This window comes from Nymphalis io, chromosome 11 (genome assembly GCF_905147045.1).
Source record: "Nymphalis io chromosome 11, ilAglIoxx1.1, whole genome shotgun sequence".
NCBI classification, from domain to species: Eukaryota; Metazoa; Arthropoda; class Insecta; order Lepidoptera; family Nymphalidae; genus Nymphalis; species Nymphalis io.
The window spans coordinates 1,692,987-1,708,141 of NC_065898.1; the positions used below are offsets into that span (position 1 = coordinate 1,692,987).

Sequence of the window (15,155 nt, forward strand, 5' to 3'; positions counted from 1 at the left end):
AGTTGCTCACCTGGGTTTGTATTCGCGATCATCTGTTCAGAGTCACGCTACTGGGCTATCTCGGTGTATAGAACTGAAGTATATTAAAACAGTGGAATGATTCGATCACATAAAAAGAACCTTACGTAACCTGCAACCCGAACCAAGAAGTTGCAATGAAGCGCTAATCTTGCAACGCGACCCGTTCACCTTGAAAAAGTTAAGGCCGTGACGACAATATCAAGCTCATATTATTACTCATGTTCACACACAAGATTTAATTGTTATGTTACGTAATAAATGAGTTTAATTGATTTTTCACTGTCAGTTTTTGTTTGTTGACATTTTACCAGATATCGTAACGAGGGAAAACGTAATGAGCTTTTTTGAGTTTTAGGTTTAATAATAAACTTAAAAAAAGTAAATTACATAAATATTTAATTGTCCATATTTTTCCTGGGTCAGGCCAGTAAGGGGTAAATAAAACGACGGCTGGTTCCGTTTTGGCAACGTAGGGCACTACGATTTGATACACAGAGACGTAGTTAATCTGTTGTACATTAATACAGATTGAAAGTTAGACGGAAGTTAAAAAAATTAGTATTTATGTTAATGTAATACATATCGATTTCACAGACAGTAAAGTGTAATGTTCGGGATTCCCGATTTTTGGGCGATAACTCACCCCAAAAAACTTTAGATCACAAAAGAATAGATACTGCGAAAGTTTTTCGATCGTTTTTCTAGCTGGCTTGGCTTGGCTGGCGTTGTTTTGGCAAAGTAAGGCACGTCGATTTCATATACAGTGAAGACATTAATCCGTTGTAAATACAAACAGCGGAAGTTTTCTAACTTTGTTCAACAGCTAGCGTCGTTTTGGCAACGTAGGGCATGATCATACACAGTGACTGGATAACAAGTCATCGGTAAAAATCGTGATTAATAAATTTGTCGAGATTAAAATACATGATGGTGGCGTGCCAATTTCTGGTTATATTATTACTAATTGTAATGAGATGAATCCTTCTGAATGTTATATAGTTCACACTGGTTAATATCGAAGTAATTTTTTTGTCCTCTTATTATATAATATTATTATATAATTTTTCGTAAAAGATCTGTTATGTTATGTTTAAGACACGTACGAAACGATTCGCTTCCTCGTTTCTGATACCCACCGCCAAGGTCTGGAATATCCTCCCGACCTCCGTTTACCCCACCACCTACAATATGGGTACCTTCAAGTCTAGAGTGAATAGGCATCTTCTAGGCAAGCGCGCTCCATCTTAGACTGTATCTTATCTGTATCACTTTCCATTAGGTGTGATAACAGCCAAGCGCTAGCCTATACATTAAAAAAAAAGTCCAACAATATTTATATACTTCCAGTAAAGTTGTTATCATTAGCATCAATGGATATATCAACGTATTTGCACTTAGTAATTAAATGTAAGAAAATAATGGATACAATTAGCGAAATATTAACTTTTCAAATCATTATATACTCCTAAGTCGTCTCATATGATTAAGGATTTCAATGGAACTCGTGATAGCGATTTAATTTACAAATTACCTTATTTATAAACGTTACCTAACGACTGTTTGTTTAAACACTGATTTGTCTCTTTGCCGTTATCGATTTCACATTATAAACAAGAAGACAGCATTGTTTAACTAATGACTCGATAAACTTATGTACTTAGCGATACAAATACGATTTTGATTATTAGAAATCAGAGGAGTAAGTAAGTTATCAAAATGTGAGAAATACATTTTTTCGATAATATAAATTAAATGAAACAAAAATATTTCGATTTATAATAGCAATGGGCGCTATGATGATCAATCCCTTGCCTTTGAAACCGCGTAAATCCATTAATCCTTCGCCTGATTTAATTCCGGTTAAGTTTAAATTCCACTGAACTACTTTACTATACAGTAAAGGAATATAGTGCACCTGCGCTTGCGCATACCCAGGTATACTCTATAATATCTCGACACACATCTTTAATCTTTGTTGACAGTGGCCGAAAATCGGTTAGGATATGTCTTCCTAACCGATTTTCGGTAAAATTTTCGGTAAATCATTACAACACAAGTTTCTGATTATATGCTAATTAATATATTGTATTATATAATGGTAGGTAAGATAAAGAATAGTTCACGCGCACTGCGGATTTTATCGCCTTGAACCGATTAGTTGACAATAAAGTTTATGTATCGACAATGTTTGAATTTAAATACCTCTTGAGTCTTCAATCTGACTCTAGGGCTGACATCTTGATATAAAATGTTATTCATAAATTATTATTAAAAAATTTAAGTTTTATTTTAAAATTATAATAAGTTTTTTTTGACTAGATCAGAGTGATAATTTTATGTATTCAAAATTTATTAGTTTCTAGGCAATACCAGGAAATACATGAACATACAAAACGCGGGCATTTGTTTTGGGATACAAATCAAATAAACTTCCGTATTTTCTAAGATTGACAGCCCTAATTGTATTTGTTTTGCAGACACGCGTTTTGGCCACGGTCATATTGCGTGGACCAACACGTGTCACTGATAGATCTCCATTATAAGCTTACATGTTTATCTATTTTTGCTTTGTCGGAAGTTAAAATAAAAGAATATACATCGATTTTAAAGTTTATAATGAAGTCTTTATTACAAATATTATACGTACGTATATCTGTCTCTATCGCACTCGAATGGCTAAACTGATTAAAAAAAAATATTCATAAAAGATCCTTTATATTTTTTACGTATTATGTAAAGAGAAAAGACTAAATCTGAGTTCAATCCACGGGTCGGTTTTTTAAAAAGTTATCGAGTCTTTCTGTTAACAATCTCAGTATCAGCCTCGTGGTTCAGTTGAAGCCAAATTCGTCCTGCGCCCGAACTCATTCCGGTCGTGTCACATTTTCCAACCCATCGAATTATGAGGGCACCTATTTAACGCATTCACTTGTGCGGCCGCGAGGACATCTTTATATACATCATTTCTTTTCTATTTAATATACAAATTACAAAGAGTCTGTAAACACAACTTGAATAAATAAGACATTTTAATTACTATATCCATCGTACAAAGTGTTTAAAAAAAAAAACAGTTCGGTGTTGCTAAATAAATAAACACGTGAAATAAATAAAAATTATAATGAATTGTTCAATATAAATAGCGCGACTATTTAAAAAAAATAAATCTTTATTTAAGATCAATTTTAAACGGTGTTTTAAGAATGATGGTACTATGTCTTCAATATGTAACTATTATATTATATATGGTTACTACTAAAATTTGATATGAATAAGTTCAATTAATAATTTTATTATGACACTAAAGAAATATATACGCTTACAAAACATATTTTCTTAATAGTAGACGAAGATGCATATTGTTTTTTAGTGTTGGCAATACTTAATTATAGCCATTTTTGAAACACGAGTCCGCGAGTTTGTCCCGCGGTGGTGAGCTTGGATTTGGTTACAGAATAGCTCTATTGATTTATGATGTAATGTATGTGTGAGTTATATCGAATGCTACAAACAAGGAGACCCACCGTATAACCTAATCAGTGTACCGTACCTAGTGCATATATACGACACTATTGATCGGAGCCTGCGCGCTCGCTGCACGAGTGACGCAGTTATACCAGCCAGCCCTACTGTGTACTTTGTTAAATTTTGATTGATTGATTCTATTTTTAAAATTGAGTTTTAGGCAAAGGAATCAATTTATTCTATTGATTTTATGACTGTGAATCTAAAAAGGTTAGATATAAGTTCAGCTAAATAAAATATATTATAATTAAAAAAGTTTTTAGAAATACTTTTTGATCATCATTTGCTGGATTAAATATAAAGCTAAACCCGGTTCGGAATGTACCGATTCGGTTTCTACTGACGACAACGTTCTACATGTGATACTTTAAGTATGTCTCTTATGTTTATAACATCTTGAAGTAAGCCTCGACCTCCAAGGTAACAAATAGTTAACAACTAATTAGTTAACAATCAATCATTAGTTATTAAACAGGTTAGGTTAATTGGTTAAATTTCCTTTCGGTTTATCTATATATTTTTGTATCTGCCTCTTTGATCTAGCAACTTGTCAGAGTGCTCCCGAGGTACCGGATTCAAATCCCAAGCTGGTCAATGTAAATTTATTAGGTTTAGAGTTCCCAAGTTGGTTTATACTCCTGTGCCTCGGTAATCACATAAGGTGAACCTGAACAGACACTTGTTGGACTTGTCGTCCGATCGGAATACTGTGTTTACGTACACTTCTGCACTGTTATATATTCTGCCCCCTAGCAAGACTCTGGAGTATGGTCAGGAGGATGCCATTATCATTATTATTAGTGTATTTATTATATAATGTAATCAAATGATAATTTACATGTTTTAATATAAGGGCTTTTGTATGAAGTAAGCTTGAAGCCCAAGGAGGTATAAAGGCTTTTTTTAGCAAACCCCTCCCCTAACACTAGGCCAGGTATAACCATGACAATTCAAAATTGCTTAGATATGCCTAGTGGTTGCGTTACTAGCTATATATCTATTATAAATTGTAGTCGTTTTTGGTGTACGTTCTCATCGTAATATACTGTTAGATGTAGAATAGCTAAGGTAGAGATACCGTCACATTATCTCCGTGTGTCGGTTAGTTTCCACGTGGTTTTATGACTTTCGTTTTATGAGTTTATCTCGACTGATAAGCGATGCATAAGGAGGTCAACCGATTCATTGCGAGAGAAGTTTTACCTGATAGGTATAGGTAGTCTTAGAGAATCGGATACTTTGTGATTTGTCGAATATTGCTATTCCAATTGTTGGAATTAATGTAGATAAACAACTTTGACCTTAAATTGTTGGTTGAAATATAAAATGATTGTATTCACTGTGAATTCGAGAGAAATTATAAACAAATAAAGTACAGGAAAATTCGTTGGTGCTCGGACCAACAGTCGCACAGATTCGGCAAGAATCTCGGCTCCTAGATATACACAAAAAAGTATGAATATCAATCGCTTGCCGTCAACGTTTTGACGCATATACGCCAAATTTATTATACATCTAAAAATTTGACGTATATTAAAAAGGAGATTTTTTTGTTAAAAAATCTTTGATTAAAAAAAAATTTAACGTAAATTATTACATGTTATATATAGTATCTAGATGAGAAACAGCATCACAAATAGGTATTAAATACCCAGACGCTCAGACGGCCGACACAAGTCAATGGCAATCGTTTCCTTTCAATAAACGATAATTACGTTATGTAACGCTGTTTGAAAAACGATAACGGATGATTGATATCTCTTTGATATTTACTTATATGTATATGTTTTTAACGAGATAAATGTTTCGTAAAAAATATATAAAATTATCTTCAAATTTAAGTGTTTTTACATAATACCGCTCTTTATAATGCGTAGTTGTACTGTGTATTAGTAGTACTGGTGGTAGGGCTTTGTGCAAGCCCGTCTGGGTAGGTACCACCCATTCATCAGATATTCTACCGCAAAACAGCAATGCTTGATATTGTTGTGTTTCGGTTTGAAGGGTGAGTGAGCCAGTGTAATTACAGGCACAAGGGACATAAAATCTTAGTTCCCAAGGTTGGTGGCGCATTGGCTATAAGCGATGGTTGACATTTCTTACAATGAAAATGTCTAAGGGACGTTTGTTGACCACTTACCATCAGGTGGCCCATATGCTCGTCCACCTTCCTATTCTATAAAAAAAAAAGTTTAAAACCATTAAATGACTTACTAAGTTAGGTGTCTCCTTTTTGTAGTTAAGACGAATTACATATAAATAAAGCAGTTGAAAATTTAATATTGTTTGCTTGGTTTTCAACCCGCAACCCTTGATTAGGATTAAGGTATTCTAACCACAAATCCATCTCGGCTGCAAATTTCAATGTTATCGTATACGAAATATAGATAAAAATTATATTATAATATATATTAACATTTGTCATTTTTAACATACAATATAGTTCTCTCGCTGATGTAATTAGCTAAGCATAATTAAAGAACGATCCCTACACACTTTAAATAAATATTTATGCATATAATGTGTATGTATTCAAAAACTATTCTTGTACGAGACAAGATAATTATCTATCGTTTGTAAGGATTAAGAAACATGTCCGTTGTTTTATATAAACTCGTACCTATATAAACATACTAAATCAAAATTAAGTTATTGTCTGTGATTTTAAAATGTCTGTCTCTTTTCAAGGTAATATTGCTATTTGCGAATTACCTAGAAGTTTGTACTATTTTGAACTGTAATTATATTTTATTAAGGCCGATGTTTCTATACATAATGACGAAATATAGACTGTTTAAATTAACTTAAAAAAAGCTTCAGCCTTGTAATTAATCATTTACAATAAATCAAAACTCAAATGTATTATCATTTTGATATTCGTCACCGAATGTTCGAGATAAACTTTTGATCTAATACGTCCAACATTTTCAATTAAACATTAATGAATGGTTTTGATAAGCCTCTTGCGTATCTAAATTAAGTAAAAAAATAGTATCGTATAATAAAATATAAGTGACAAGCGATTTCAGAGTTCAAATAGCACTGATCGAACTATAATTTATAGGCAATTTTTTGTTGTTCGCTCGAAACAGATTATTTATCATCTGGCAACATTATTTACGTTAACCTTTGTCATCATCCGTTATCAATCCTAATTTTGCTACTTTTCCTTATCAAAAATATTCGAGTAGAATTATAATTCGAACTATGAGGACCAGGATATTTTAAAATTTTTTATCAATAGCTCAAGGTCTTGAACCGTTTGACTCGATGTAATTATCATCTGCGATTTTTTATGGCTCGTGTACGATTTGACCAAATTTATATTGTTTAATTCGTTAAACATTTAAATTGGAATACATGAAATAATTTGTAGTTTTAATATATCTTTCATAATGTGTATAACATCTTCAAAACAAAAATTTGACGAGCCGGTTGGCGTGGTTGGTAGATACTTGCCTTTCACACTGAAGGTTGTGGGTTAGATTCCCACCCAGGACAGACATTTTGTGTGCATGAACATGTCTGTTTGTCCTGAGTCTGGGTGTAATTAACTATATAAGTATGTATTTACAAAAGAAAAGTAGTATATGTAGTATATCAGTTGTCTGGTTTCCATAATACAAGCTCTGCTAAATTTGGGTTCAGATGGCCGTGTGTGAATAATGTCCCAGGATATTATTATTATTATTTAAAATAAAATTAAAACATTAAAAAAAACTCAGTAGATACTCTTTTTACAAGCTTTTAATTGAATTTAAAGATTTCGATTTTTTATTACGAGTTGATCCTACAAAGATTATTATTACATACATACAATTAAAATACAATATTAGTTTTTGTTTATTGGGATTTGGTATATTTATAATTTCACCAACCCGCATTGGAGCAGCGTGGTGGAATAAGCTCCAAACCTTCTCCTCAAAAAGAGGAGAAGAGGCCTTTAGCCCAGCAGTGGGACATTCACAGGCTGTTACGGTTACGGTATATTTATAATTTATATAGAGAAGTATTGCAGAGAGTTAAAATATAAATTTATATATTACATGTTACAAATACATTATATAAAATAATACATACATTGTTTACGGTCAAACTGCCAATGTCAAACAAAGTCTGTGGTCTAACGTAAAACCTAACCTGTTTTTTTGACATTTCCTTTCTTTTTTTTTAATACCATACTGACCAAGTTTCGCCGAGCTGTACTTAATCTTTTTTTCAAATAACTCAAAATTGAAGCATAGTTAACAAAAATTAAAAGTACTATAAGCTCATACTTCTAGGCATGCTAGTTTGAAATCTTATTAGCAATAAATTACGGTTGATTTACGAGCTATGGGCTACCATTATTATATATACATGAAAATATCATTCAGTTTTAGGATACAAATAAAGAAACAAGGTCAGACTTCTTAGCCTTATTACTCTTAATTGGTAATTGGTCTTGGAATTAGTATATAATAAAATGAAACAAATTATGTCTTGTTTATTTATCCAATATATAAGTATATAATGTTATCTAAGTCTGACAATTAAGCGTGATTGTATTATATGGTGCTAATTTATACTGATATTATAAGTGCGAAAGTAAATCTGTTTGCCTGTTACGCTTTCGAGGCCACTAAGCCGATTTTGATAAAGTTTTGATATAAAGCAAGCTTGAATCCCGAGGACGGAGGTAGGCTTTTTTTACCTAGTATCCGTCGAGTATCGATTAACATATTGAAATAAGCGAAACCTCAATAGCAGGACTGGGGAAGGCTGAACAGAGGAATTTTACGAGCTGTTTTATAGATAAACTGTTTCATAGTTTAAAGGTGTTAATCAAACTGAATGATTTTTTTTTCTTCTAGTGAGAGCAGCATGTTCGTCTCCCGTCGTCGTTGGATCCTAAAGACCTGCGGTAAGACAACACCGCTCCGCTGCGTGCGTGCTGTGCTGCAGCTGGCTCAGGAGACCGCAGGACACTCCCGTGTGCAAAACGTGTTCTATTCGCGCAGGGAATTCGCAAGACCTACTGCGCAACTAAAGCCGCATGACAACTTTGATTCGGAGGTGAGCTTATATTGAAATTCGCTTTTGACTAAACATCTATATATATATTAATTAGTATATCTGGATATATCTAGTTTTTTCTGGCTTTAAGTGTGTTAATAACGATGTTTGATTATCCTCGTTAATCTAGTGGCTAGATATCAGTCCGCGCACCCCGAGATCCTGGATTCGAACCCCAACTCGGATCAATAAAAAGTCATTTTTATAGTTAAGTGCACTGGTGGTAGGTCTTTGTGCAAACTCGTCTGGGTAGATACCAACCACTCATCACATATTCTACCGCAAAACAGCAGTACTTGGTATTGTTGTGTTCCGGTTTAAAGGGTGAGTGAGCCAGTGTAATTACAGCCACAAGTGACATAACGTCTTAGTTCCCAAGGTTGGTGGCGCATTGGAAATGTAAGCAATGGTTAACATTTCTTACAATGCCTGTCTATGGGCATTGGTGACCATTTACCATCAGGTGGCCCATACGCTCGTCCGCCTACCTATACTATAAAAATAAAAATAACGTTCAGTTTGTTCAAGTTCAATTAAAATATGTAATAGTATGGTTGCCAATTACATGAAACAAAGTTATTTGAATGCATTATCTATAATTGCCTAATGACTTATTACTAATCGTATCAATGAAACTAAATGGGTATGAAAACAAATTTATTAGTTAATTTCCCTATGTCCCTGTTAATTGCCTTTAATGTTATCAGCGCTTCAAAATGCATGTATAAATATGTGCCTGCAAGATGTAATAAAAAAGTAAAGTCCGTATGTTTAACTGCTGGGCTCAGGCCTCCTCTTCTGTTTGAGGAGAAGGTTTGGAGCTTACTCCACCACGCTCCAATGCAGCTTGGTGGATACACGTGGCAGATTTTCATCCGCAACATGTTTTTTCACGATGTTTTTCTTCGCCGTAGAGCTTGCGATGAATTATAAACACAAATTAAGCACATAAAAATTTAGAAGTGCCGGTTTTGAAATCAGAATCACCGGTTAAGATTCACGTCTTCTAACGACTGGCCCCTCACTGCCCATTATAATTTAATAATAAAATTTTAAAGACACTATCTCTGTTAATTTAATTTTATCTTTAAAAAACGTACAGATTACAAAACACAACACAAACTTACAGATCAACGCAGCGATAAATATTAATAAAAAAAAAAATTAGCAATTAATTAATGACTGTACGTAAACATAAGCGAGCACAATTATATATATCGGTGACGAGCATACTTATCAGCCGGCACAAGTCAAAGAGCAAACTTTACTAAGTTGAAAATTCTAAGAATTGATAACGTAAAAATTACAAGATGCAGACGTACGTCTCTCGCTCGTGTGTTTTATCATTGTATCGGGACGAATCTCAAAAGTTTGAGCAGAGATGACATAAAACGAACACGTGGACCTTTAAAGATGTACTTGTTCGTTTATAACTTTGTTCCTTTCAAATTCTCAACTGTTTTTTAATTCAGCTCGTGCTTTGAAAGGAATGAATATATTATAGTGTTAGGAAATTTGCATATCTCTCAAGTAATATTTTGTTACATAACTCTCAAGTAGTGTTTTGTAATAAGCGGAGATGGCCCAGTGGTAAGAACGCGTGAATCTTAACCGATGATCGTGTGTTCAAACCCGGGCAAGCACCACTGAATTTTCATGTGCTTAATTTGTGATTATAATTCATCTCGTGCTTTACGGTGAAGGAAAACATTTCACTGAAATTCTGCCACATGTGTATTCCACCAACCCGCATCCACCACCGGAGCAGCGTGGTGGAATAAACTCCAAACCATCTCCTCAAAAAGAGGAGAGGAGGCCTTTAGCCCAGCAGTGGGACATTCACAGGCTGTTACGGATTTACGAAATGTTTTGTAAGGTATGTTAACTGTCGATTTGCACTCTAAATAAGTCAGTTGATGTTATAACCAAAAACCGGATACAAACTGTGCTACAAAGTAAAGTGATTTTGACACAGGAATATCAGTTAAAGTGGTTTGTCGTTACTTTTGGTCGGGGTTTTTAATTAAAAAAGAAGACCTCTGAACTGTCAAAAATTCTTAAGTGTATTCGCTTGTAACGTACAAGGATATCTGCCAACTTATAGTGGAATCCGGCGGAATAACTCCAGTGGAGCTAAATAAAATCCTTGGTTCAAATAGGCTCGTGTAAGCCATTTTATATCGTAATTTTATAGAATTCAATTGAATATAAAAGTATCACCTCCTCGGAATGTAGATTATACAATATGTCAACAAGTAGGTCTTTTACTTAAATGTAACACATAGACAATTATATACAATGAAATTGAAATAATAAATTAAATTAATCAATGAATACGAACTTATTCAATGACATTATCTTCTACATTTATAAACGTACACACATACATAACAAACACATTGAAAAGCGGCGATTAATAAATACTTAATGAATGATCGCTTTGAATGTGTGTGTGTGCATCTTTAATATTTTCTCACATCATAAATTGGATTCGAAAGTACGTATGTTCTTAACTTAATATAACTATTGTATATACGATGTTTATATAACCATGTGCATGTGTTATGACACACGTTTAACAATGTGTGTAACTTTTCCGATTGTCCTTGTATATTTTATTATGGAAATTACAAGTTAAAATAATTCTGAAGATAATAACGTTATTAGTTTTATTAATTAACTCACCGAGGTTCGGGGCGCACTCGGCGCCTTGACACCGGTCAGCCCCACATACCCATACTGTTCCCCACTGTTCCCGTGCGGAAAACGCGTAACGCGTTTTTCCAGCGTTAAAAAAATATATATATCGTTTGTATGGCAATTTATCATTTCTGATTTAAGAAACATTGAAATCGGTGTTAGTCTTACGTTTATGACAAAGACAGTTGTTCAGTTTTAACTCTCAAATCTGGACACAAATTTGAATCTTATAGTTCTTTGACAGAAAAAAAATGTGGGCAGTACTTACTGGTGGTAGGACTTTGTGAAAGCCCTTATTGTTGTGTTCCGATTTGGAGGGTGAGTGAGCCTTAGTTTCAAAGGTTAAGTACCACCAAAGGGTAGGTACCACCCACTCATCAGGTATGCTTCCGCAAAACAGCAATACTTGATATTGTTGTGTTCCGGTTTGAAGGGTGAGTGAGCCAGTGTAATTACAGGCACAAGGGACATAAAATCTTAGTTTCCAAGGTTGGTGGCGCAGTGGCGATATAAACGATGGTTAATATTTCTTACAATGCTAATATCTACGGGCGTTGGTGACCACTTACCATCAGGTGGCCCATTCGCTCGTCCGCCTACTTATACTAAAAAAAATAGTACACACATAATATGTCGTGACCGTAGTGTAAATATAGGCAATGCAGGTAGAAAACTCTTATACTTAGAAAATTTCTAGGGGATATCCCTGCTGGTACTCTGCTAGTCGTAAATAAATTTTATAACTCAACATACGTCCAAAAACGTGTAATTGTTTTTTTTTTGTAATTGTGCTTTAGAAATTTTACTCGTAGGTGAATAAGGTTCAGGACCATTTGATTGAGACATTGAACTGTCTAGATGTTATTTAATTAATAATTTATAGCGCAAAGCACATGTGTTGTTATAAACATAATCTTCGGAATGTTGGCTAATAAATGCGAGCGTCGGGTTGCGTTCCATGAAATAAAACAATTAAATATATAAACAAAGATATTATTGTGTAATACAGTATTATATAATAATAATGTCCTCCAGATCGATTTCCGCCGCGGCGGCCAATCTCAAGAGAGATTACCCAACTACGCAGGAGATATTATAGTGCACAAGTGAAAAACCCACTGACTTTTTATTGGTCCGACCTGGGAATTGAACCCAGGACTTCTTGGTCTGCGGCCTTACATCAAGCCACTTAGCCATTCGTTTACATATTAATAAATCTTTGTTAAAAAGCCTTCTTTACTTAGTTTGATGTAGTTTTTATTGTGACGATGTTTGGATCAAATTCGGGATGAGTTAAGTCTGTACTAGATTCAGGTTTTTAGTCTTTGAATTCCTCAAACAATATCGAAGCTGCGATTTACTAATATTTTCCACGTCTACCTAAACCTGAAATATTACACATTAGTGACCGTAATAACACAGAGTGGCTATCCTTTTTTAATGAAAAATGCAATGATAATAAGGAGGTTCGCAAAAATATAACCACTAGGAAAATATTTGCAACGTAAGATTGTTACTTTTGGTGCGGTACAACTTTTTTAAAAGGAATTTTATCATTTTTCTTTTATTTTAATTCTTGTTTTATATCACTTATGTTAAGTAATATTAAAAACATGTATACACATTTGTTTGCATTTTTTTTAGTTAGCAACTGCATTAAAAAAACGTTCCTAAAATACCATTTGAACAATCGAGAACTATGTATTTTGGAGTAAACCAAACGTTAGCGTGATTTAGAAACTATTTTCTCTATACAAAATTTCAAATATAATGCGCAAAATTAAACAGTCCAATACATATTATGAATTCACTTATTTTCAGGTCGAACTGCTGGACTCATTCTTCGGTGACGGACGCGCGTACATTATGGGCCCGGAGAAAGACTGCTGGTATCTCTACACGCTTCTACCTCTGGAAGGTACGTCACATTATATTGATGGCAATATCCCTGTACTAACAAAAGCTTAAGATTTTAATTTCAAAATTTTAAAAATCAGGTAATACTGAGCTATAATATAATAGCTTATGCCAAAATTTAGTATCGATTTGTTTGTGAACTATAATTATCAGATACTATTAGCATTGACTAGAATATCTCTGTAGCAGCACGGAGTCTGCAATTTATCAAGTTGTACCTTTTGCCTCAGAACATGGAGCTCTTGAAGTCGCTGGTCGTGTACCTTCCGAATTCTCGACATTAATAAGTTTTTATTAATGCGACCAGAGATTTAAACCGAGTACCTCAAGCCCTAAGACCTTATTAGCTAGCCACTAGACCAACGAGGCATTCAATAATACAAAGCATTTATATTATAATTGCACAACTCCAATGGACTTAACGTAACACATCGGTTAATAGGTACAGTCGACGCTTTGGAGAAAGAGCAACAAAATGTTGGCATCGGGTGCGAGTCCTTGGAACCTGACCAGACCATCGAGATCCTTATGTCTGACCTGGATCCCGCGGTCATGGACATCTTCACCAGAGCCGCTTCCGCGAACGCAGCTGAAGCTACCAGGGTGAGTATCAACAATAATAATTGAAAACAGAATTAATAAATACATAAAATAATATTTCAACTGGCAAATAGTGATATCTCTAGATACAGGATAACATTATTTTTTTTATAAAATCGGCATGAATCATTTTCTCTAGAACATATTGTAAAAAAAGGAGTGTGTTTGTGTCAACGGTATCAGAGACAAAATGCCATAAATCGTAGACAAATATCTATAGATTAATCAGCATGTATTAATCGTTCCAGGCTTCCGGAATCGACAAACTGATCCCGGGGATGGTGATCGACGATTACCTGTTCGATCCATGTGGATATTCAATGAACGGAGTGGCTAAAGATGTGAGTAAATTATTAACAAGACTTATAATACATTTCTAAACTATCAAGGTCATGGAATGGAATAAAAAATCTTGTAATATTTTTCTTTCTTAAATAGATTTTTAATTAATTTCTCTCTGTTTACTCTTTGCTTACGAAGAGCGATCTGGAACTGCCATCAGTAAGTTGGTGTCGATACATCTTTAAGATAAACTTCTCAATATTGGTAACGCTGAAATCATAAAGTAATACTAAAAGTTAAAACTCAAGTGAAAAAGTTTAGTCATTGTCGTTAGAGATATTCGAGTATTGACTGTTAAACTACATATACAAAATTTGAACTCTTAAAGTTAATTTATATATGTATTAAACAAAATGAATGTATCCCATAATATGACCGATGATGCTCCGCAGGGATGCTACATGACGATCCATATAACGCCCGAGCCGCAGTGCTCGTACGTCTCGTTCGAGTCCAACGTGTCGGCCGCCAGCTACGACGCGCTGCTGGCTCGCGTGCTCGCCGCCTTCAGGCCCAACAAGTTCATCGTCACCGTGTTCGCCACGCCCGTGAGTACACTTGTCGTATATGGAGATCGGATCGGTTTCTATAAATGAATACTATAATTCAGCGTGTCCGACTCGCCACGACACGTCGCTACATAATCGGTCGCCCGCAGAACTCGCCGGGCGCCGACGCGTCGCGCCAGCTGAAGAAGTTCTCGTCGCTCGGCGCGTACTCGCAGAAGGACGCGCAGCACTGCCGCTTCTCCGGCTACGAGCTGCACTACGCGCTGTACTGCAAGTTCCCGAGCTGAGCCCGCCGCGGCGCGCGCGCGCCGGAGCCGGCCCGGCCGCTGGCGCGCCGGCCCGGCCGCTCGCCGGCGCGCGACCTCTCGCGCGCGCTGGCCCGGCCGCGCCCGGCGCTGCTGCGCGTGCTGGCGCGCGCGCTGCTCGCGTGCCGCTGCCGCGCCGGCTGAGCCACGCACACACGTACCACGGGAGCATTTATGAAGA

General features: G+C 35.3%; 1 protein-coding gene across 1 annotated transcript in view; it reads left to right on the forward strand.

Annotated features, from left to right (window-relative positions):
• The window catches only part of LOC126771631 (S-adenosylmethionine decarboxylase proenzyme), a 32,624-nt gene extending 17,606 nt beyond the window's left edge, over window positions 1-15,018 (forward strand). Inside the window, exons 3-8 of the mRNA XM_050491629.1 lie at window positions 8,400-8,601; window positions 13,123-13,219; window positions 13,661-13,821; window positions 14,067-14,159; window positions 14,553-14,708; window positions 14,819-15,018. Of these exons, the coding sequence (XP_050347586.1) occupies window positions 8,400-8,601; window positions 13,123-13,219; window positions 13,661-13,821; window positions 14,067-14,159; window positions 14,553-14,708; window positions 14,819-14,956 (847 nt within the window). The 3' untranslated portion in view covers window positions 14,957-15,018. The remainder of the gene's footprint in view (window positions 1-8,399; window positions 8,602-13,122; window positions 13,220-13,660; window positions 13,822-14,066; window positions 14,160-14,552; window positions 14,709-14,818) is intronic.
• Window positions 15,019-15,155: the final 137 nt, after the last annotated feature.